We start from the raw sequence: 25,954 nt of genomic DNA, 5'->3' as shown, positions 1-25,954 counted from the left end.
GAGAGAGCGGAGAAGGGGAAAAAGTAACGGTTAGCTACAGAAGAGACGGAAAGAAAATAAATAAAAGGAATATAATAACTCCCTCGACAGCCAGAGTTGTGTCGGCGATGCTCGCTGTGAGTAAACTGTTTCAGCCCACTGTACGCGGTGTTCGTGCCTTAGAGAAGAAATAAAGTTCGGTGAAGCAGTTTCCTACGCCTCCTTCGATCTTTTTGCTAGCGGAGTTGACCTGTATAGTAAGCTGTTGCCGGCTACGAGTCAGTAACGGAACCTTCAAGTAACTGCCAGAGGTTTCCTTACTACGGTTCGGGGCCGCGGATGCTGAAGGGGATGACATGGTAATGTACTTCAGTAAGAGCAGCAACCCATTTTTGTCAGAATCCCCAGAGAGTGGCACAGCTAATGTGGACCGTGCCACTTATGTAAACAATAGAATCTACAGCAGCAACCCCTTCATCACAGACATAGAGTTAACGCCAGCGGCCAGCATAGCAGCAGCCAATATGACAGAGTTTGAGGCTGCATGGCATCTCACCCCGCCACCTTCAGCTCACACCAACCCTTTCTTAACACCAACAGCAAAGCAGAATGCAGTGTGCAATGAGTTTAAGCAGTTTCGGTGCTCAGACTGCGAAGGCCCTGGTAATACTACATCTACACCGCTTACAGTGGGACGGCATGGCACACATGATCACCTATCTCAGATTGTTACATCTCTGCCATGCAGCCAGCCATTCACCGCCATGAACTGTACCTGCAATGTCCCTACAAAAACACAGTTTACTGAGCCAGCGAAGCTACACATTATGCCAGGTACACCCCAACCTGCGCAATACAGCTATGAAATGCCAGCTCAGGGCTATTTTTCCCCAACACCTCGCATGGTAATACCAGCACCAGATGGGGGGTAGGGGCTTTGTAAGCATGGCCAGGGTCACAGTTCAAAACAGGCCACGCCAGGGCCACGCGGCTGTTTTCCTTGTGCAGTGCAAGACGGTGGCTTTGCAGATTGTAGTGCTGATGAACAGACGAGGGGCAAGGAGAAAATTCCCACATTACAACCAGACCATTTCGATGGGTCAGGGTCATGGAAAGACTTTCTCTATCAGTTCGAGACCTGTGCAAAGACCAACTGCTGGACGGAGAAGACCATGGCTGTCCAACTGAGATTCAGCCTGAGGGGCGCAGCTGGAGCCATAATCCACAAAAACCCCAAATCTGCTCACTGGAGTTACCAGAGGATTGTGGAGGAGGTGGAGGCTGCCTATGGGCCGTGTTCAGAGCATGCAGCAGCCATTGGCATTGAGCTACGGCAGAGAATCAGGAAACCAGGTGAGGCCCTGCACACCCTCAGAGATGATATATATGAGAAGGTTTCCATTGTGTATGCCAACCGCTCCGAGCTGGAGCAGGACTGTATTGCTGTAGAGATCTTCACTAATGCTTTGGCAGATGCTGAAATGGTCCAGAAATTATTGGAAGAACAACCACGCACCCTGGCAAGAGCCTATGAAATCGCCCACAGGTTCGAGACAATGAAAAGGGCCGCCAGGGCAGTCACGCAGCTTATGCAGCCAGGGCCACGAGTCTCTGCAGCACAGGGGGCCCAAACAGCTGCATTACGGGAGAATGTTCATATGCTAAGTTATGAACCACCGGAGAGAGCTCAAAGACCTATCCAGCGTGGGCGCCAAAGCTGGAGCACATTTAACAAGTCAAGCAGGAAGGAGGCTGTTTGCCATAACTGCTCCGGCATAGGACATCTACAGAGGAACTGCACCTCTCCTCGCTCACCTGCCCAAAAGCCTGTAAAAGCTGCTAGAGGCCCAGCCCCTGACCCAGGCACAGTGTTCCACAACGGAGGCCAAGATGTGATGTGTGTCCAGATAGTAGTACAGGGACGGGAAATACAGGCCTTGCTGGATTCTGGTGCACGGCGGAATGTGCTGCCCCTCCACTATTTTAACACCATCCCCGCAGAGTCAAGACCCCAGGTGCAGGCATCCATTGCTCAGACTCTACAAGGCATTGGTCCAGAGGGATTGGCCGTCCTGGGTGAGGTCATCCTGCCTGTACATGTGGGGAGCGGTGTTAAAAATGTAGACTTTCTTTTGGCCGACATGGCTGAGGGCACTGAAGTTATCCTGGGGCACCCTTTCCTGCAACAATCGTGCGCTTGCTTAGACTACGGCCGCCAAGAGATAACCCTGTTTGATGAAAAGATACCATGCTTTGGCTTGTGCCCTCAACCCCAGGTGCTTGTTGTTAGGGTGGCACGCACTACGGTTTTGGAATCAGGCTGCGAGTGTGTGGTCCCCGGGTTTTCCAGCTTCCATTGTGCCGCTCATAGAGACATGATGCTAAGCCCCACAAAGGGCTTTGTGGAGAAGCACCAAGTGCTGGTGGCTCACGCAGTTGTGCAACCTCGTAAACCCTCTGGCATCCCAATCAGAGTCTTTAACCCTGGGGCTGCAGCTGTTACCTTAAAGCGGGGTGCCGTGGCAGGGGTTCTTCAGCCGGTGCAGGTCCTGGAGGGGTCGGGGAGTCACCCACCAAGGGTCTTGGCAGCCCTCGAGCTTAATGGTACTCCCCCTGCTTCTGTGCCAAGCCATTTGCAGGCCCTTTATGCTGAGAGCAGCCCCGGTTTGACTCACGTTGCCCGCTGCGAACTGGCAGGCCTGCTGAGGTCCTATGGTGATGTCTTCTCCACTGGCCCAAATGACCTTGGTCGCACTGGTGTTGTCCAGCATGACATCCTGACCACGCCAGGGCCACCAGTTAAGCACCCGCCGCGCAGGATGGCAGGGGACAAACAAATAGCGGCTGACCAGCAAGTACAGCAGAGCCTGGAGGCTGGGCTAGCGCAACCTAGCAATAGTGGCTGAGCTGCTCCAATTGTGATGGTGAAGAAGAAAGACCAGAGTCCCAGACTATGTGTGGACTATAGACCACTAAATGAGCGAACCCTTAAAGACGCTTATCCCCTGCCACGCATCCAGGACACCCTTGACACGCTTTCCACTGCCAAGTACTTCAGTACACTAGACCTGACATCAGGGTACTGGCAGGTAGAGATGACCCCCAGAGCCCGAAAAGCAGCTGCATTTTGTACCCGTAAGGGATTGTTCGAGTGGAATGTGATGCCGTTTGGACTGTGCAATGCACCGGCCACATTCCAAAGGCTTATGGACAGAGTCCTGGCTGGGCTGCAGTGGGAGAGGTGCTTAGTGTACCTAGATGACATCATTGTCCTGGGTCAGGATAGCACCCAGATGCTGGAGCGGCTCGAGCAAGTGTTCATCAGATTGCGTGGAGCCAACCTAAAACTGAAGCCATCTAAATGCTGCCTGTTTCGGGAGCAGGTGGCCTATCTGGGCCACATCATCTCTGCTGGAGGTATTTCCACAGATCCCCAGAAAGTTCAGCAGGTGACGGACTGGCCTACACCGCGGACCGTCACAGAAGTGCGTCAGTTTGTTGGCTTAGCCTCATACTACCGCCGGTTCGTGGAGGACTTTGCCACAATAGCCAAACCCCTCCACGAACTCACTAAGAAGTATGCCCGTTTTAACTGGACTGCTGAGTGCCAGGAAGCATTCCAGGAATTAAAAAAACAGCTTACAGCAGCCCCTGTCCTGGGTTACCCACTGGACCAGGGTGACTTGTTCCTTGACACTGATGCCAGCGATTGTGGGATCGGAGCAATTCTCTCCCATGTGCAAGGGGGCGAAGAGCGGGTCTTGGCTTATGGGAGCAGGCGGCTGTCAGCTACCGAACAAAACTATTGTACAACCAGGCGAGAGCTTCTGGCGGTTGTGGCGTTCACTTCCCACTTCAGACAGTACCTGCTGGGTAGGCCGTTCACTGTCCGGACTGACCATAGCAGCCTCCGCTGGCTGACCAGGCTAAGGGAGCCCGAGGGCCAGCTGGCCCGCTGGTTGGAGAAGCTGGCAGAGTATAACTTCCAGGTGCTGCACCGACCTGGGAAAAACCACCAGAATGTGGATGCACTTTCCAGGAGACCCTGCCGCACTTCATGCCCGTGCACACTTCCAGAGCCCACCATCAACAGCGGCCGGTTCGAGCATAAAGGTGTGCAGTGTAACTTAGAGGACTGTTGTACCAGCATAACCCCCCCCAGGGAAGCCCCCAGTGGGGGTAGTGGGGCCTGATGGTACCAATGGGAAAAGCCGGGTAGCAGGACCAGAGTGTGCACCCGTAGCAGCAGTGGACTGTTGTTCCGGTAGTAGCCACGACACCCGCCCAAATATCCACCGGGTGGATGAGTCACATCACACTAGCTTGTTCAGTGGCTGGACCCCAGAACAGCTCTTGGCTAGCCAGAAGAACGACGTGGATATAGGCCCAGTTTGGGAATGGAAGGAAAAAGGGGGAGGTCGGCCAGTCTGGGCTGATGTAGCGGCATGCAGCCCCGCAACCAAAGCCTACTGGGCGCAGTGGAAAAGACTGTACCTAAAAGATGGAGTACTGGTGAGGAAATTCCACTGTACAGAAAGTAATGTGTTTTTCCCCCAAATCCTTCTGCCTCACGCCTATCGTTACTCCGTAATGCAGCAGATGCACGATGGCCCAGTGGGCGGCCACTTTGGGGCAGAAAGGACCCTGGCACGCCTGAAGAATAGGTACTACTGGTACAACATAAAAGATGATGTGACCCTGTGGTGCCGCACTTGCACCAGTTGTGCTGAAAGGGCGCGGCCCCTAAAAACCCCCCAGGCAGCGATGGGCACGGTACGTGTTGGCGCCCCCATGGAGAGGATTGCAGTCAATCTGATGGGACTGTTGAACGAAACAGAGAGGCATAACCGGTTCATATTGGTGGTACAAGTGGGTGGAGGCTTATCCAGTCCCCGATGGACAAGCACCCACGGTGGCAGAAAAGGTTGTTGCGGAGTGGGTGTGTAGATATGGAGCCCCACAGTCTCTGCATAGTGACCAGGGCACCAACTTTGAGTCAGCTGTGTTCCAGGGGATGTGCGAACTGTTCGGAATCAAAAAGACGCGCACCACGCCGTTTCATCCACAGTCCGATGGCCAGGTAGAGCGTTTTAATGCTACCCTTCAGAAGGCCTTAGCCACCACCGCGGAGCGCTGCCACTGGGACTGGTATATAATGATCCCATGTGCTGTCATGGCTTATCGGGCAACTAAACACAGCTCCACAGGACTGACCCCAAACATGATGCTTCTGGGGCGAGAGATAACCGAGCCTATTGACCTGGTCGCGGGTCTGCCAGCCGACGACACCCCCAACTGCACTGCACCACAGTATGTGGTGCAACTCAGGGAAAGGCTGGAGCTTTCCCACCAACTGGCACGGGAGGCTCTCGGGAAATCTGTTGAGCGTGCTAAGAAACAGTACGATAAGAATGTCTGCCAAGTTCAGTATCAAGTCAGCGCTGCAGTGTGGCATCTGATCAAAGGGACCAAGAGAGTGCGGCACAAGGTTCGCAAGTTTCTGCCTTCCTATGAGGGCCCCTACTTCGTAGTAGGCCTGCTGGATGATTTGGTCTATTAAAAAGGGGCCCCGAGCAAAGGCTAAAGTGGTTCATCACGACAGACTCAAGCCTTATCACTCAAGAACGCCGCTGGACAACAGCTGGGTCTTCCAAGACTCCGACCAGGCAGCACCTATCGAGGTGCCTCCTCCAGCGCTCGACGAAAGCGATTCTGACATTGATTTCGGTCCCTTCGACTTGTGGGAGGCCCCATCCGGGGCAGATCAACCAGATACTGGTGCTTCCCTGAGAACTGGCTCTCCGCCACCCGCTCTAGGAGACGGTAGCGGGTTGCCAGCCAGCCCTGTTCAGCCTTACGTGGATGAGGCTGAAGGACCAGGACATCACCCTTCCTTCAGGTCCACACCCTGTTCCAGTTCACAGCGTGTGCGGCGGGCGCCGGACATGTTTGGTGACTGGGTCAGTCACTAGGCTAGTATGTCCAAACTGAGTCGGGGTGTAGGCGGATCGCTGCCCTGCTCAGTCGTTCGAACATAAAGAAAAAATTTAAAAAAAATTGTTCATGTTACATATGTTAAGTGATATGACTGTTGTAGATTGAGTTGTTACAGGGGGCTATTCTTACGTGTACTGTTGGGCTTGTTTGTCTTGCTGTTTCCTGGTAATATGGCTGTTGACGGGCTGCAAGTTATTGTTTGAACTGTTGATACTAATGAAGTAAAGCTGGATATAGGGGCAAACGTTCAGCTGTAGTGCCTTAATGTCGTAGCGCATCTTGGATAATATGGGCATCACCTCTGAACGCTCATGGGATCGATGTAAATGCTGTTGTGTGTGGTTTTTTTTTTTTCTTTCTTTGTGAATACTGTATATGTGAAGGACGGGATATGGACATTGACTTGTACCCTCCTCAAAGTGAACCCTGTGCATTCTGTGTTTTTTTTTGTGTGCAAGATATGGACAGTTGTCTACTTCAAGATTGTTCCCTCCTAAGCATCGCCATTCATGGACTGGGGGCATGACTGCTGTCCCGCATAGAATGCTGTATGTTTCCTTATTAATGTGGGGTTCATGTGCTGGAATGATGTTAAGGGTTTAATTATCATCCAGAGTGGGGGTAGTGTTACAGGCATGGCCCTTTAAGGGTGAAGCCAGATGGGAAATGTATTCGGGATGTGTGTAGCGGGACTGCCTGGTGTGGGTGTGTAGAGAGAGAGCGGAGAAGGGGAAAAAGTAACGGTTAGCTACAGAAGAGACGGAAAGAAAATAAATAAAAGGAATATAATAACTCCCTCGACAGCCAGAGTTGTGTCGGCGATGCTCGCTGTGAGTAAACTGTTTCAGCCCACTGTACGCGGTGTTCGTGCCTTAGAGAAGAAATAAAGTTCGGTGAAGCAGTTTCCTACGCCTCTTTCGATCTTTTTGCTAGCGGAGTTGACCTGTATAGTAAGCTGTTGCCGGCTACGAGTCAGTTACGGAACCTTCAAGTAACTGCCAGAGGTTTCCTTACTACGGTTCGGGGCCGCGGATCTGGCGCGGTAACACTGTATACAAAAGATCATTGTTAACTGGTCTTTGTTATTTTTATTTCAAGATTGCCATTTATAAGTAAATTATTAGAAAAGATTGTAGAAAATCAGTTCAGGTCCTTACTATGCCGATTGCAGATTTTTGACCCTTTTCAGTCTGGCTTTCAAAAGCAGCACTCTACGGAGACCGCTCTCTTAAGGGTCTATAATGATCTACTAATGGCATCTGATGCAGGAAATTGTTCCGTGATCATTTTGCTTGATCTTAGCGCTGCCTTTGACACCATCGACCACAAAATCCTACTCAACAGGCTGAAGGTTCTGGCTGGTGTATCTGGAACTGCCTTAGACTGGTTTTCTTCCTACTTATCAGACAGGACTTTTTCTGTTAGGACTGATAGGTTCTCCTCTAACACTGCTGCCCTAACCTGCGGGGTTCCACAGGGTTCAGTATTGGGTCCATTATTATTTTCTTTTTATATGCTTCCTCTAGCTGGCATTATTCAGTCTTTTAGTGACCTGTCTTATCATTTCTATGCCGATGACATTCAGCTGTATATGTCCTTTAAGCCTCATCACCTGGATAGGCTGTCCACCCTAGTCCAGTGCTTAACTCAGGTTTCTGACTGGCTTTCTAACAATTACCTTGTTTTAAACATGAACAAGACAGAGACCATGATCATAGCTCCTCCTGATCTATATTCTAAAATCAGTCAGGTTCTTGTCCCTTTCTGTTCTTCTGCTAAGCCAAATATTCGAAATCTTGGAGTAATACTTGACTCTTCTCTGGGCCTTGACTCACACGTAAAATCTCTGTCTCGTTCCTGTTTCTTTCATTTAAGGAATATTTCTAAATTGCGACATATGGTCTCCTTAGCTGAACTGGAAAAAATTGTCCATGCATTTGTGTCATCGCGTTTAGATTATTGTAATTCCCTGTTTACCAGCTTGGATAAATCATCTCTTTCTCGCCTCCAAGCTATACAAAACGCAGCAGCCAGACTACTAACTCGCTCTAGCAAGCGAGCTCACATCACTCCTATTTTATGTTCTTTACATTGGCTCCCAATAGATTTTAGAATTCGTTTTAAAATTATTGTTTTAACGTACAGAGCACTAAATGGCCAAGCCCCAGATTATTTATCCAAGCTTCTCACAAAATACACTACTGCTCGCTGTCTCCGCTCACAGACTCAGAGTTTGTTGGTTGCTCCCAGAACACGTCTGAAGACGAAAGGGGACAGAGCCTTTCAGTCTGTGGCACCAAGGCTGTGGAACAGTCTACCTCTACAACTACGTTTGGTTGACTCTGTGGAATCCTTTAAAAAACAGTTAAAAACTTTACTGTTTAAACAAGCTTTCTGTTGACCAATGCTTTTTACATTTTTATATTTTTAATTTACATTTAAACTCTATATTGTGTATATTGTGCATTTTGCTATTTATCGTACTGTTTATTTTAATCTCTGTGTGCAGCGCTTTGTGACTACCTGTCTATGAAAAGCGCTTAATAAATAAACTTACTTACTTACTTACTTACTGTTATCATGTAAATAATTGGAGGATTGGCTAGAGCGACAGTTACTAAGCAGTGCTAAGGAACATTAAAAAAAAAATTGGTTAAAAACCAATGTGCTTGGTTCGGAGTATCAAATCAAGGGCATATCAAAAAGAAACATCTGATGTGAAAGTGCGTATATCTGCAGCTATCCACCAGTAGTGATCAAAACGCAAATGTGAATTCCAGGCTGGTAGTAAGTAGCATAACAGTGAGATTAACGCTTTCCTCATAGCAAATTTTCTGCAAGAACCTAAACTAACTATAAATAACTCTGAGATCATAAAAAAACTACAGTTAAAAATTCTTTCAGCCTCTATCTCCCTGCAACTGTTCCAAGATTAGGCAGAGGCCGGCTGTGTTTTGAGATGTTGTGAAATGTTTTCATCCACTGTGAGGTTCATATCACCAGAGTATACAGTGATTGAAATGAATACATAAATGGGAAGTTGTAAACTTAACACACCGTGGCCTATGTGAGACTTATCCGTGCTTCCTCTCTGGCCTGTGACAAACCACATTAGAGAGAAAGTTAGCGGACATGGGGGTCACCGTAATACACACACAGAGTAAAAGAGGGGATAGACATTACTGCCGTCAGACTTGAAAGTCCGCAATTAGATCATCGACCCTACTTTTGGATTCTCTCCCACACACATGCACGAAATCCTCTGTACAAAAAAAAGTAACTCAACACTGCTGGTTTCTCACTGAAGGAGAGTTTTAATCTGCAACAGACAGGGAGATTCTGGCTACGGAAATTAATGTTTTCTTTTCAGTTGTCTCTATTTCAAGCCGCCCTCGTCTCCCTCACTGTTGAGAAACGTCCCAAAGGAGATGTGAGAATGCTAAACCAAAATACTACCAAACAAACCCCATAGCCTTGTGTGTTTCTTTTTAACTGAATATCGTGGAAACTTGTCAAAAAAGATTGCTCGGTGCGGTTTCGTGTTTCTGTTCACATTTTCTTAAACACGTTGTATTTTATACCATCTCCTCTTGGCTTCTAAGTTGTATTTCTTATGTTGTGATCTGCTGTTTAGGTTTGTCTGATTACTTTATGGTGCAAAAGGAAGATATTACGTTACAGCAGAATGAAGAAAAACAGGCTACTGAGCAAAAAAGGATTTGTCAACTGTACTCATGCTTTATAGTGGGAAAATTTGGCTTGTTTGAAAAGATATTGTCCTGATTACACAAAGAACAATGTACCTCCTTGACAGATCTTGTCTTAAACCAGTAGTTCAAACCTCCAAATTGTTTCAATTATCAAATAAAGAAAAGCCTCAGATTTAAAAAGCTGACCTGTGTTTTAAAACTCAAACTTAGTTTCTAATCAATTTCTTACAGTCCTGACATGTTTGTGTATACACTTGCTTGCGTATGTACAGTTGAATCTAACCCTTCATATTCTTTAAATGTTAACATTTGATAAACTGCAGCTGACATAAAAATATGATATGATACAGCAAAACTTGCATTATTCCTCCTAACATGTAGTGAGATCAAAGTCAGAATTCTGACTTTTATCTCAGAATTCTGACTTTAATCTCCGAATTCTGGAGAAAAAAGTCAGAATTCTGACTTTTTTCTCCGTGTTTTCTAGATCAGCGGTCCCCAACCCGGTCCGTGAGTCGTTTGGTACCGGGCCACGAGAGTTGAGGCTCAGGTGTGAAATTTAGGGTTTTCAGGGTTTTTATCATTTTTTTATCGTTATTTTCTTACTGTTTTTATCATTAACTCGGTTTCCCTGGATCTTTTCCCGTGTGTTATGAATAAATCTTATTTTTTTTTGGTACCGGTACTGGTTTTATTTTGTTGTATTTACCTGCGACACCTTAAAGGCCAGTCTGTGAAAATATTGTCGGACATAAACCGGTCTGTGGCGCAAAAAAGGTCGGGGACCGCTGTTCCAGATGGCTGTAGACACTTACTGTTGTTGTACTTCTCGCCTGATCATTTTTGGACATATTAATGACAGTTTTAATGAAATGTTTCATCACTCAATCGGACCTGTTGCCACTGATTTTCAGTCCAGTTCTTGTGTAATTTGGGATACTTTATCCTTTTCTGTTTCCCTACATTAAGAATGGCTTTTTGACAGCCACCCTTCCCACTGAGACCATTTCTGATGAGGCTTCAGTGAACAGCAGATGGAAAGGAAAGACCTTCAGAAAGCCTGGAGAACCACTGATCAAGGCCACTTTCAAATTACAAGAAACTCTGGGTCCTTGGAGGCAAAATATCAAGAAATGAAGGGTCACTTAAAACAGTTCCACAGGAATGTAAGTCTGTGTAATTCAAAGTAATCCATTTTTTAGGGAGACTAATCCTGCCATACTGCCCAGAAAGTAGAATTTCATTATAGAAGAATGATGCGATGGTATGATGCAAGTATTGCAGCTGCAAAAACCGACATGTTTAACATTACTTACAGGGTTTCTATTACTCCCCTGTGTACAAAAATCTTGGCCCATCAGTTTAATGCTGACAACCAGGCCTATTAAATTGAATAAGAATCATAATCAGACTAATACCCCTTGCAGGCCCACATGCATACATGCAGACCTCCTCTCAAGAGGGGAGACTGTAGGAGAGAATGCTGCAGAGGTCATTATAACCCTCTGCAGTGACTACAACATGACTACAACATGACTGAAAACATGATTTCAGTTGGTTAAAGTAAAACAAAAATCCACCATAAAATCATCATTTCATTTCTGTCACTGTGTTTATTTTGTAGTGTCTCTACCAATAGAGACAATAGAATTGACTGAATAAAAACTTTACCACTTTCTTAAACACTGCGCTATACAAACTACCTTTACATTTTATACAGACAAAGACGCCCTTTTATCGCAGTTCAGGGTGATGGGAGGTCCGACTACAACTTTAACACAGCTGTGACTCGCTCCAGGACCTTCTGTTTCGAGCCAAGAAAAATCCACATGCATTTCATCACACTTTCAATGTTTTCATCAAGGCTCTTGCAAGACTGTGACAACATCGTCTGTTTCAATCCTTCACTCCGTTTCACATTATGAACCGATAGCACTGTTCTCTTAAAACACTGATACTGCAAAAATTTGTTTTGTTTTTTTCTGTGCGGGCGTTTGTGCATGCGCAATTTTCATATGAGCATTCCAAAGATGTCCAAACATCAAAGTCTTTTTCCTCCAATGCAGCTTCATCAGTCGGAGGGAACTTAGGGAGGAAATCAGGGAGTAAGAAGGGAAAAATGGATGGCAGGAAGGTTCACAAGTTCAAACCACTCCGTTTGCTGGAGCATGTAAAAGAATCAACTGCGGACAAATAGATGGCTATTATAAACTATGTTTGTTATTATTTTAAATTGTTATTGGGGTTGGTGTGTAACAAACTGATGTAAAAATACTGTAAATTTTATAAGATATTACTCTTTGTCAATACAGTTGAAGGCTGTACATGCTGACAGCTTTCAGAAAAGAAATGAAAGTTAATTCAGGGCACAAGAAGCTGCAGACTGGGATCCCATTTAACCTGAAAAAATATGCAGTTTGTAAATATACATCATATTGTGTATGTCTGTTACCTAACTCCTCTTAATCAGTTGGGATTAAACCTATTAAACTGCCTAGGGTCCCAGGATTATCGTCAATACAGCTTTAGGGAATTATTTATATAACACTCAGAACTTTACAAATTATATATATTAAAAAGGCGACATTATGAGTACTTTCCTGTGCATCTATTAACAGTCCTTTTACAGATAGAAATCTATACATTAGATAGAAATGTGTACCACTACTGTATTGCCCCATAACACCACAACAAATTCATCATTTGTGTACAAATTTGGAGATAAAAGTGATTCTGGTTCTGATTGTGGACACTGTTTCGGTCATCCCAGCACCGATGTGTTAACTTTGTTACTAACGTGACTTAACTGTCTGTGGCTCTGGCTGCTCTCTTGCACTTTTCCCAATTAAAAAAATGTATCGTACAATCTGTCTTACTATTTTGCCTGTAAATGTTGTTAATATTACATCTACATTACATGTGCCTTGATGTTCGTAAGCACATTTTGGTAAACTATTTTTTATTCAGTTGCACGTTGGGGGTCACTGAAATGTGTTAAATGAATATCTATAATTAACTATTCGTCAAACAGTGACATGCTTATACTGCCTGTTACTGATTACTTTGCCTCATACAATCAATATGTAGCTGTCAAAGAAGAATATGAATAAATATAGCATGTTATTATTAATATTTCTTTGTGTGTGTTTATGAACAGCGATTTTGCCATCTTACTACATAGTGATTTCATAAAGACAAAAAGAATAACACGACAAAACAACTTACATGTGTGTGTTTTCATACAGATTATAGTAGCAGCACCACACCAACAGTATAATGGCAGCTAAACAGCTGACAGTATTATACTTTAGAGCTTACATTTCATATACCACAACTGTCATATGTTATATAATGAATGCTGTTTAGCATGTACACAGTAAAATAATGGGTACTTGCATATAAGTGTGAAGTTCTTTGTGTCTAATCCTGACCTTATGATTGATCATGCAGTTGTTAATCATAATGTAGCAAATGTATTTTATTCTGAATCATGATATTCAGCTAAAATGGGCTCCATGTGGGTCGAATACCCCAAGCACTGGTGAAGTAATCATTTTAGGAACATGGATAGCCTGTTCTCTTAGTCTTGGAGTGCTGACGGCAAAGGTATGATTGCCTTCAGTTCTCAGTCTAGAGTGTCCTGCACAAGAATTTCAGGGATGCAACCCAAAAGTAATTTGAACAGTTTGCATCATTAAGGTAAAAGAAAAAACACTTGTCTTGTCCTTTACTTAAAGCTTTGGAGCAAAAGCCCTGAAGAGTTATTGTTGTTATAAACACTACAGCGTGGAACACATTTGGTAGAAAAGAACAAGAACTGCTGCCTCCTGGCTCGGAGCCATGACCCGTGTCAACTCCCCACCTTGTATGGTTCACAGCGTAAGCAATGGCAAACATGTGCAGCAGTTTAAATGCTTCAGAAAACATGCAACACAAAGGCTTTTTAATTAGATATTTCACATACCTTGTGGGCGATTCTATCACAGTACATCACAGTAATGTAAAAAGGGAAACTCTACCAAGTAGCCAGCAAAATGTTGGGCTCCTAATAACAGTTGTATTTCATTTTTAACATTATTAACATTACATATTGTGTCCTTTAAAGGAAACATTTTCACTCTTCCTCTACCTTTTGCTTTACGATACTTTAATAGGTAACTATTAATTGAAGTATAGCTCTCATTTTTGTCGAGTTGATATTTCTGTATCTGCCTAAACACCTTTTCATGTTGTATTTTACAGCTGTGAAAAGTCAATTTTCACAGCACTCTATGCAGTCCTGCAAAAAACTAACTGCACCCAATAACAGAAGGATGCAATAGCTGGTAGCAGAAATCCTTTTCTGTATGACTTTATCAGTCTCTCACACCATTGTGGAGGAATTTTGGCCCACCCTTCTTTACAATGCTGCCCAAGTTCATTAAGGTTTGTGGTCATTTGCTCTCTTAAAGTCCTGCCACAGCATTTCGATTTAGTTAAGGCCTGGACTGGGCCATCGCAACACCTTGATTCTTTTCTTTCCCGGCCATTCTGTTGTAGATTTTTAAGTAAAGGTTAAGCTGTTGGACTGATGGCCTCACATTTGACTCTAGAACACTTTGGTATACAGAGGACTACATGGACAACTGAATGATTGCAAGTTTTGTGGTCGTGTTGCTACAAAACAAACTCATAGTACCCTTCTACCACTGTGCTTGGCATTAAGGTGTTTGCACTGATATGCTGTGTTTTGTTATCACTTTGGTCTCACCTGTCCAAAGGACATAAATTCAGAAGCCTGGTGGTTTGTTCAGATGCCACTTTGTAAACTAAATCATGCTGCGGCACTCTTCTTACAGAAAAAAAGGCTTTCTCCTGGTACCTGTCCATGCTAAGTAGGCTCGTAGGGTCTGAGATTGACCTCTTTTTTAACTTTTCTCTTTTGTATTTTGCTGATCATTGCTCAGTCTGACCTTGGGGTGAATTTCCTGGGGCACTCCTAGGAAAATCGTGGCCTTGTGTTAACATACACTTGAATGTCCCAGACCAGAAAAATGCCAAAACTTGTGCTTCCATAGAGGTGTGCAGACTCGTTGATGATCAGTAAATCAAGTGCATTTGATTAGCAGCAGCTGGCTGCTACTTACCCTCTTAATTTCAACTGAAGCATTAAGGTTGTACTCAGTTTTCAACGGGACTAAACAGTTTCCTATGAAAACCTTCTTTTTCACAAGACTGTATATCAGGAATGGCTTAAGAGATACAAAACAATTCCCACATATATATATATATATATATATATATATATATATATATATATATATATTAGGGGTGCAACGATACACAAAATTCACGGTTCGGTTCGATACTTTGGTGTCACGGTTCGATATTTTTACGATACAAAAAAATGTTAAATTTAATGTTGCTGAAACAACAAAATAATAAATCTATCTGATCGAGAAATCACTCATCTTTGGAAAAGAGAGTTTATTACAGAGAAATGGCTCCTTCCAAAATAAAAGCTATACTATACGCTTCTTCTGGGCTATATTCTCAGCAGCATATTAAACATATCAGGTCCCCATAAGGAGAATCATGTGCTAACGGCTGTCTAAATGACTCGGGTAAAGTTTGTAGCATGCGTGCTTGTTGTTTTTGTCTGCTTCCACTTGTCTTTGCACTAGGATGATATCGGAGTAAATGTGCAGTCATATTCATTGTGTTCCCACTAGTGCTGTCAGCGTTAATCTCGTTGAAATGACGTTAACGCCACAACACGGCGTCAACACGTTAACAAGCTAACTGCACTAACGCACTAGTTCCCACCAATGTAATTGAGCATTGCGTGGCACATCTGACATAGTGTTTTACTTTTGTCCATGACACGCTTACCTTCAGGGTCATGCTTCACATGAAGACCAAAATAGTTCCAAACGCCAGATCTGAATTAGGGTGGGGGAGGTTCAATTTGCCATGTTGCAACGAGCTTAGCTTCTGTCTTGCTAGCTTGCGCTGCGCTCAGTGGATCTGCGCTCGACAGTGCAGCCTAGGCAGAATAGTAGAACGCAGATCCACTGAGCTCTCAACACAGACAGATGCTGTCTGTCTTTTCTTCTGACAGATGCTGTCAGAAGAAAAGTTGATAAAATAAATTAAAAATTTTGTATTGTTCGATACATATGCGTACCGTACCGAAAGCACTGTATCGAACAGTTCAATATCGATACGAGTATATATATATATATATATATGTATATATATGGAAAGTTTCACAGAAAGGCAATTGAGTTACACGCATGTTAACATTAGCAGCTAATTCATCTCATGGAACTAAACCTCTTGCCTGTGTTTGTGATGAACAATATGTGATTATCATTATCATTTTGCTTCTAGTTTAGAACTACCAGTTCTCGCTATCTGTATCTTCTACCTTACCAAGCATGCTAGCTAGAGTTAATTGATCATTTAGCACTCTAAATGAAAAGAAATGTCCAAAAAGCAAGGGGTCCAATTTTAGTGATTAGTGACACGATTACCGGTTATCTGTGTCAGTGTATGGATACAGCTTACCAAGTATGCATACTGAGCATGCCTTAGCTGATAACTCCACCTGCTCGTCTAAATGTAGTCTTCTGGTTCCAAAAAAACAAGATGGTGACAGCCAAAAAGCTACAGTGCATATGTCAGATTTAAGTCCATAAAGTACTGAGAGAGGTCACTGGGGCTATGTACATCTTTTAAATACGATCTGTGATATAAACTTAATGTATGAATTTGTTAGGGTCACTTTCAGAGGATGGGGACAAATGACCTATATGTTTATCCAGGTTACATAGGCAACTTGGATATGATCCCACGTAAATTAAAACCTACAGTCCCAAGGTCTCATCTTCCAGGGCCTTTAAATGTCACGGGTACGGTATTTAATGGCAACATCCTGCTGAGACACTTTATTCCACACCAATGTGTGCCACCCTAAATGACCAGCAAAGAAAACGAGACAAATTGACTTATTCTAAGAAGACAAACAAATGACTGGTTATCGTTGTGTTATTCTACTTATTCTGTGAGCGCTCAGCACCCTGACATAGTTTGATGATGTTGCATAAACATGTGGGCCTTTCGAGAATTTTAAGAATGGTAACAACTAGATGCAAGCAGCAGTAATTTTTCCAGAAGATAATCAAGAGATAAAATACAATGACAGATTAATAAACACTAATACAGAGCCATTTCCTAACTTCGCATTCCTTTGGGGGAGATCATAAGGCATGCCAACTTTGTTTTTTACCTTGCATATCTGAAAGCTTATACAAAACTTTCATGCCTCAGATTTTGTTAAAATTCACAAGCACAAGCGGAAGTAGAATATTCAAATGGGAATTCTCCTTATCTGAAGTTCTCATGCCAAGGGATTCAGTAATGCTGTAAGGAAACAAAAACACAAAAACTGTGGTTACTTTTGTGCAAATGTAAGCAACCACAATTGTGTATCGTTACTTTTGGAAGCTAATAACACGTGAGACATTACAGCAAAAATCAACTTTTATTGTCTCTTTATTTAGATTAGTCTGCCCCTCCCCACCCCACTTTCCTTCACTTCCCCCCTAACACTGCTATTACTTAGGAGCTCAGTGTGTAATTGTGCATGTAACATTTTGATTACAGTTACGAATGTTAATCACCAAAAAGGCAAAGCTTTTACCTCAAAGGCCCAGCGCTAAGTTTCTAAAAGTCATCTGTTATCAATCATTTAGTAACATTTCTTTTCATACTAAGTCTCTTCTGTAAAGCATTCGAGTAAGTGGTTCTAAAAATAGAATCTACAATGTCAACAATCTGGAGCCCCATAAACAAGCAAGATTAAATTAGCCGACCGCTGTTTCCTCTCCGAGCCTTCGTGTGTGTGCGTCTCTGTGCGCGTACCTGGAAATACAGCGGCGCTCGTGTAGATTCAGCGTATGCTTCAAATGCTAAACTTTCAAATACCAATGTCTGAATGTGCCTATAAAAACCTACATTGTTTTTATACTCGTGCTATTTTGCAAGAACATGTGTTGATACGGTGTCCAATTTTGGAGCCCGTAACTCCACGAGAAGGACCACATCCAGTCACTGACACCCCCCCGCACCCCCACCCCCCTCTCCTACTGTAATAACACAGAGGGTACTGCCTGATGAATTTTTCTTTTTCTTTTTCTTTTTGCATCTCTTTTTGCTCTTTCAGCATCAACAACCTGGCCGTGGAAAAATTTAGCTGTTAAGCAATCGTGGCCAATATAACTGTCAGGCTTTGCTTCACTCCGTCTATGTTTCACCCTTTCATTCTTCCTCTCTGTCCATATCTCCCTCCTTAAAAAGGCATAGCATGAGACCAGTCTGCACAGGTTGCCCTGTTCACATGCATACACACTCAGTAGTACACGTGCAAATGATTTAAAGTGGGATCTCTATCTGGGCAAATGTCTGAACTTTGACTAGATAGCGATGCATGAACTGGCACCTGCATTTACATCACTGATATTGCAGTGCTGGTCTACCTTTATCTTTAAACATTTGTTATGTTATTAATACATACAATAAAACAACATAAATATGCCCTCGTTAGATACAGGGGCTATTGCTTCGTTATAAATAGTTGAGCTAAACCATCAGAGGTAATGCGATAATGTTGATCCAGTGCATTTGCATCGGCAGCAACCTCGCAGTTCTTCTCGTAGACTGTACACGAAAGATCAATGTAACCATCTGGATGTCACCAGTTGGTCTGTAAAGTCTCATTATGAAGGCTTAATTTGACTATTCTGGCCATCTCTATCTTCTTTTTTAAAACAGACATCACAACAGAGGGGTACATCGACAACATAGGTCCACCCTAAAAAGCACACCCCTCTTTATTGTGTATTTAACTCTAAATACAATAATATTTTACAAAATTAACAAGAGAGCTTTCTCCTGATGATGTCATAGTGATGTCATTTCAAGGTTATCTGATTTATCAGTTAAACATTAAAAAGAAAATTGAGCGTCTAAATTGCGTCATTCAAAATCAGGATTCAGTGTGTTATGAACTTATCTGAGGCATACGAAAGACGAAAAGTCAGGGTTATCTCAGCCTACTATTTCTTATTTTTATTACTGAAGGTATATTTTCATTTTGAACTTGCATGTGACAAAGAAGATTTTCATGGGAATCTATGCAGTCCTGAGAATAACCAAATAAACCTTTTACCATATGCCCTTTTAGTATCATTCACATCGTTATGGAGGAATTTTGATCCACTCTTTTTTTACAGCATTGCTTCATTTTATTGAGGTGTGCAGATGTTTGTTTATGCACAGCACTCTTAATGTCCTGCCACACCATTTGAATAAGGTTGAAGCGTGCACTTTGACTGGTGCATGCTTCAACCTTAAAAGGTGATTCTTTTCTTTTTAAGCCATACTATTGTAGATTTACTGCTGTGCTTGGGATCATTTTTCTGCTGCATTACCCAATTTCATTCAAGTTTTAGCAACCAGACAGATGGCCTGACATTAAACTCTACAATACTTTGGTATACAGACGGGTTCAAGGTTGATTCAATGACTGTAAGGTGGCCAGGTCCCATGGCTGGAAACAAAGCCCAAATCATCACGCCTCCACCACTGTGCTTGATAGTTGTTATGATGAGTTTTGTAAAAACCAAACACAGTATGTCAGTGCAAACATGGTGCTGTGTGTTATGGCCAAACATCTCCACTGTGGTCTTGTATGTCCAAGGGACATTGATCCAGAAGACTTTGAAAAATTAATCTGTGCTGCCATGTTCTTTTTAGAGAGTAGAGACTTTCTCCTGGCAACTAGGCTGCAAAGAGGGTGCTGCACCAAAATCCTTCTTGCAATCCTTGCCTGTAGTTTGCACTGAAGTTGCTCGGTGCTGCAGCCAACATTCTTCAAAAGCCACAACTTTTATTTTGAAGGCAAGCAGTCTCCGTGTCCGGTTTGTGTCACACTTCTCACAGCCTGACTAGCGCTCGGAGAGTAGTTGTCAAGTGTTCGCAGACCAGTTGGCATCTTCTGTGCAAACTACAGGCCACTGTGGCAATCTGCTACCAACCAAGGCAATCTGAAGTTGTTTTCCACACTTTTCCCTTGTGGTTGCCAGATGGTTGCCCAATGGCTTCTAACTCTTTGTGACTAGGCCCTTATCCACGTGCCCCATAAGTTAACATGTTCAACACCCCCCGGTCATGTCAACCTTGGAAAAAAATTAACTAATTGCATCTTAACTAATGTTAAAAGCAAAATTCTTTCGATTCCCACTATTAAATACATGCTTACACTTCATTTCAGAGTTTTACTTCACACCCACAGGTGTTTGACACATCCCAGTAGACCAGTAACACTTTCTTGGCTCCGTAATTTTACAAACACTCCGAGGAGCAATAACTTCGGTCCAGATTGCACTAATGACTCCATACCGATGGCCTCATGTTGGCCCCAATCGGGGGGTGGAAACTGCAACTTAAACAGGCTTACAGTGATGGGAAACGCCGCTCTCTGAGAACCTCGAGACATCTCGCAGAAGAGGAGAGGGAGGAAAATGCGAGTATGGACGCCTGCGTGTGTGCGTGCGAGTGTGAGAAAGAAAGAAGAGGCGTGCTGCAAGAAAGTAAAACACAGAGCGGAGTTGGAGCCGTTCCTTTTAATGGGAAATGATGGGGGAGCTGTTTGATGGCTGCGTGCTTTTGACCCTGTGACTGCTCGCAGTCGTGAGAACCAAGTCCCCGGCCATGTGTCCTTAAGCCCCTCATATCAACACACACACACATACTGCCACATATACACACACACACACACTTCCAATCAAATACAAGCAAAATATGCAGAAAAGGAGACTAAGTGCTTAAAGAAGCAGGAAAATTATACCTTTCCAGACAGAGTACAGGTGGACTAGTGCCAACTATGCACCCCCCACACACACACACTTAAAAGAAGTCCCCCAAGTATGTTTTGGTAAGGATTTCATCTACTGCCTGCCCCATATTCACACTCAGTTTGACATCTATATGAAGACAAAAGCCAAAGCAGCCCAATGATGACAACAGTAGGAGGGAAAAATCTATCGACACTTCATTGCACCTTTTGTTGGAGTGATTTAATCCTCAAAGTGCCGTAAGATTTTCTTTTGCTTTCCCAGGATAAGGTGTGACTCCCACAAAGACTGAAAACACAGTAATGACCATGCAGCCAAGGGAGAAACAAAAATCCAGGTGGGAGAGGTGGACCAGAGCTATCCCTTCCCCCTGAGTTAATTACCCATGTGCCCTTGGGCCAGACTAGGAAAAAAAAGCACTTTCCAGGCTGAAATGGGCTGACTGCTTTGGTACTGTAGGGCTTTCAGGTGCAGATGTCATGGCCGGGTTAAACATTCCCTGTCTTTTAAAACCCATAAATCTTTTAGTTAAAGCTCCAACATCTCGCTACCTCAGGTCATGGTCGAATTTCAGATAGCATTGTGCAATTTTGGTATCGATCTGATATCAAGTAAATGCAGGGCCAGCACTGCTGATACCAATACTTTAACCTTATAAAAGCACATTCTGAATGAGTAATCAGTCACTGTGATATTTACTTTTCACAATAATTACATAATGAAATCACACATCTTTTAGCTTTTCATCTTTTTTAAACTGGGTTTTTGGAAACCTTGAATTTACATTGTCTGTCTCTAAAGCACTTTGGGTCAATTTCTGTTGTTTAAATGTGCTACAGGCTACAAATAAAATATACAGTCAACACAAGAGGTTCAGATATTTTTGATAGAGCATGTTTGAGGTATATTTTTTCATTTACGAAGTTAATATGAACATTTTCTTTTTAAATTATGCATTTAACACAAGTCAGCAGGCTACACACTAAACTTAAGAGGCTAGAAACAAAGTATCGATCCTATCACCCCCCCCAAGCAGTTATGTCTCTACTGGCGCTCACTGGAATTGTCTTGAGTCCATATGCTGAAAGCATTTTTCCTATATTGTTCCAGGAGCTCTCTCACAGACGCTCAAGAATGTACTTCAAGGAAAGCGATGGGGTTGGAGGGCACATAACTCCCACAAATATGTATCATATGCATTCATGTAAGAAAACTAATTAGCGAGCTGAAAGATAAGAGTGGGATTTCGTTTTAATCTGTTCCTTTTGGCCACCAAAAGAAGAAAAAACCTGTCACCCTGGGAAGGGGGTTTACCTCTGACTTCCACACGACGTAAGAGTGAGAGCTGGAAGGCTGCACTTTCTTCTGTAGCCACCTCCGCGGGGAAAACAGCGTGCCGGTGCTCCCTGAGGGAGCGGCACCAGCTCCCCTCACCATAAACGGTAAATCCCCGGCGGTATTCCTTTTGGCACGCTTAACCACATCATAGTCAAAGTGGAAGTTGGAGGACGGGGAAACATCCAGAGGTATGGAAGGAGAGGAGATGGAAGGGGTTATAGGTTCCTTCAGGGTCGGGATCTTGGTGCGTAAAGCCGGCTTCACAGCCAAGCGCTCGGCGGACGCACCTGTGTCTGCGGCCGCTCCATCGCTCCCGGTGCCGCAGTGTCTGATGATGGCGGGGTCCAGGCTCCGGGTCTGGCGTAGCCTGCGTTTGGTTATGGCTTTGGAGGCAGGGGACGAGCAGGAAAAGACGCTGTTTAGAAGTCCTTGAGCGGCTGACATGTCTCCTTGTGTTCAGAACTCACATTAGCGCACTTCGGAGAAGCTTCCCCCCGAACTTAAAAGTTCAGCGCTGCCCCATTAAAAGAGCCGGGCGGTGATGCATCTGAGCGGAGACACCGTGGACAAAGTCTTCTCTTCCTCCTCCGTGCTCCTCTGCTTATTCCTGTGCTGGAGCTGGGGCGAGAATCCTAGAAAGGTGGGGTGGGGGAGAGTGCGCTTAGGGGGTGGGGTTCAGAAAATGTAAGACGAATGCCTCCTCGCTTGTTTTTGCTTAATAGTCAATTGAATGTTTGGTGATGGTTTAATAAATATATTGGGCTTGGGTGGTTTTCTCCACAAGATAACCAGCTGGTGAGCACTGTTCCTCCTCTACCAAAGTCCACCCAGAAAAATATCATTTTAAGATCAGTCTTAGTTAAGTTACATCACTTTTTTTTTTTTTTATAAAATAAAATAAGGGTAAGATGACTTTCTGTAATTATAAAGCCCATTTCCATAAGAGGTAATTAAGACAAGGACAGACAATCAGCAGACAGGAAGGAGGTCATGCATAGAGATAGATGTGATTTAGCTGGGGATGAGTATTAATCCCAGCTTCCTATTAATCCACCTTGCTGTCTGGGAATAATAGACCTATCAGCAAAAGGCTGCTGCGCGCTATTATTAGCCAAACAATAAGTAAGCCAGGATTAATAGACCCATTCCTTTCTTTATACACCTGTGCATGAGACATTTGTTTACACAGATGCCCAAAAAGGGGGGAGTTAAGCTGGCTGTGTGTGCACAAGGAGTGCGTGTTTGTGTGTGTGTGTGTGTGTGTGTGTGTGTGTGTGTGTGTGTGTGTGTGTGTGTGTGTGTGTGTGTGTGTGTGTGTGTAATAGAGAGAGAGAGAAAGCAGAAGCATGTGTGGCCCCGTGTGTGTGAAAGTATGGGAAAAATGAAAAGAGACAGCGGGAGTCTGGGGAGGAGGGTGTCTCCCGGCTGATAAAGGAGCTTATGAAGCTGCACTGCATGACACACAGATACACACATGCGCACACACAGATACCCACAGAACAGCGTGACACGACACTGATAACAGCTGAGATAGATTTGACCCTTCTAAAAACAGTCTGAGGGGGGAAAGAATGGGACGCGGGCTGAACAAAAACACTCCAGTCCCAATTAGAAGAAGACACGATGGGTAGTTCATGAATCTGCTTCATGATTGGAGAATTTATCTTCACCTTTCTCGACAATCTTTCATTCAGTCCACTACAAAGTTGGTGGGTACACTCCCAGGGATGCTGGTAAGCACACTGAATAGTCTGATGTCATTCAGATTACAGTCATTCTCACATATTGGTTAAAAGCATTCTCTGTCACTACCATTTCAGCTACAGCGACTGCTGCCTGCTCCACTCTGTGTGTAGGGGGAGGGGCAAATGGCACCTTTGTGAGGACATATTACTGCATTCCCGAGTCTCTCATCCCTAGGTTTAACCACTAACCCCAATCACTAAGCACAATCATAAACATTTAATTCAATGTATTTATACAGCACCAAATCACAACAGCAGTCATCTCAAGTGGATCACCTATGAGTAAGGAAGGATAATCTCCCTTTTAAGAGCAAGAAACCTCCACCGCGACCAGCGACAGGACAAAAGACACATTGTGGAAGAGAAGAAGAGTTATTACTAATAACCATATGCTCTGTCAAAAAGAAAAGTTTAAGCTGAATCTTAAAAGTAGAGAGGGTGTCCGTCTTTTAACTAGAAATTGGGAGCTGGTTCCACAGAAGAGGTGCCTGGAAGCTGAAGGCTCTGCCTCCCATTCTACTTTTAAATATCCTAGGAACCACAAGTAAGCCTGTAGTCTGAGCGAGAAGCGGTCTGTTGGAGTGATATGGTACTGTGGGGTCTTTAAGATAAGATGGACCCTGATTATTCATGTGAGGAGAAGGATTTTAAATGTGATTCTGGATTTACAAGGGAGCCAATGAAGAGAAGCTAGTATTAGGGAAATATGCTCTCTCTTTATAGTCCCTGTCTGTACTCTTGGTGCAGCATTTTGGATCAACTGAAAGCTTCTCAGGGAGTTTTCAGGAACACTTAATAATAAAGAATTACAGTAGTCATTAGTTTGTAAGATCCTTATAAATTCTTATGACATCAACTTCTGAAATGCCTTGGGGGCAACTGTCAACTGTAGCTGCAAAAACAGCAAAAATAAAAAATCAATTTCGGGAGCTCCAAAGACTGCAATTCCTCTAGTAGCCACTTGAGGCTGTTTTCAAAAGTGAGTCAAACCCAAAAACTCCCATGTTAAAATGCATAACTTGAAAAAGCATCACCCCAGCATGTTTACAGCCTGGTACAAAAACTGTTTTGGCCTCCATGTAAATAAATATTTCACGTTTTCTCCTATGATACTGTGTTTTACAATAACTAGAGGTGGGCGGAACAATCCAAAAATTGATAGTAAGCATACCAACATCGATATTGGTACTGATCGATACAAGCATGTTGTAAAAGTGAAAGTACAAATCACATTGATTTTGTGGTCATCAGTTTTGTTAGTTGATTTATTCAGAATTAGCAAAATGACAGTGACTCATCTAATAAGTCACAACGCCCTTATCCTCCCTACATAAGCTGCCTACACAAAGTTAAAAATTAAAAGTATCAGTATCTGGTACTGGTATCAGGTCGATACAAAACTGTTCAATAACTGCTGCAATCACACGATGCAGGATGCTGCAGCCTGTAGGCGCTCGCTAGGCCTCAATTCCACTATTTCCAGTCAGTGACCTGGATCTCCCCACTGTGTTTTTCTTGAATTTTCTGTGTGGTATAGCCCACCCAAGAAGTTTTCTGTTGTATAGAGTGAAATTCTAGTATTTTATTTGTCTGTTGCTTAGCACTAATAATCAGATATGGGTGTCTGTGGGCTGGCTGTGTCCACTTTTATACAGAAATAAGAAGGTGCATTGATGCTCTGAACACACCCCTCATCTGCCAAATGCAACAGGAATTTATGCATCACTGAAACATTTACACCAATCTTTGACTTTTTAATGTTTTGCTGTCTTCCAGCTTTTCATCTGTGAATTAATGAGCTCGTGTTACAAACATGTAATCCTAGAAAGCATTTCATTTGAAACTGATTTGACACATCTGTTAAAATACATCACGTGCAGTCAGGGTAAAAGGCAATGAGCGGAAATTAGCAGCGCTGCACATTGGTCGGTAATGTTCAGCGTTATATGCATGCTGTCCATATTTGGTCTACAGTAGTAGACCAGCATTGCCTGAAACCATTTTAAGCGAAATGAGTCCAGGTTTAGCAGCAGAGACATGGTTTCCTGTGCCAGGGATCAGTTCACATTTCATTGTTCAAGCCTCTTAGAGAGAGATAAGCCTCAGTGAAAAGGTTACAAGGTCAGGAAAAAAAAAACCTGCTGAAATATGTACCACGAGTAAATATCTGTCTAGACCTACAAATAAATCACATGTTTTTAAAATGATGTCTGTAGATTGATACACCATTTAGTGTACGTAAGCGATAACACATTGGTTCAGTTAAGGGAAATTTAGCATTATTGAG

General features: G+C 43.6%; 1 protein-coding gene across 2 annotated transcripts in view; it reads right to left on the bottom strand.

Moving 5' to 3' along the window:
- LOC146360917 (rho GTPase-activating protein 6-like) overlaps positions 1-22,796 on the bottom strand; it is a 115,955-nt gene extending 93,159 nt beyond the window's left edge. The window contains exon 1 of one of the 2 annotated variants that reach the window (XM_084922282.1): positions 21,899-22,796. In XM_084922282.1, the coding sequence (XP_084778408.1) occupies positions 21,899-22,366 (468 nt within the window). In that variant the 5' untranslated portion in view covers positions 22,367-22,796. The remainder of the gene's footprint in view (positions 1-21,898) is intronic. The other variant, XM_084922284.1, reaches the window with a different exon arrangement.
- Positions 22,797-25,954: the final 3,158 nt, after the last annotated feature.

Source organism: Perissodus microlepis, chromosome 23 (genome assembly GCF_051167445.1).
Source record: "Perissodus microlepis isolate ML-2025 ecotype Zambia chromosome 23, ASM5116744v1, whole genome shotgun sequence".
In the NCBI taxonomy this organism is placed as follows: domain Eukaryota; kingdom Metazoa; phylum Chordata; class Actinopteri; order Cichliformes; family Cichlidae; genus Perissodus; species Perissodus microlepis.
The sequence above is the reverse complement of the archived record's forward strand: the minus strand, read 5'-3'. Positions and strand labels throughout refer to the sequence as shown.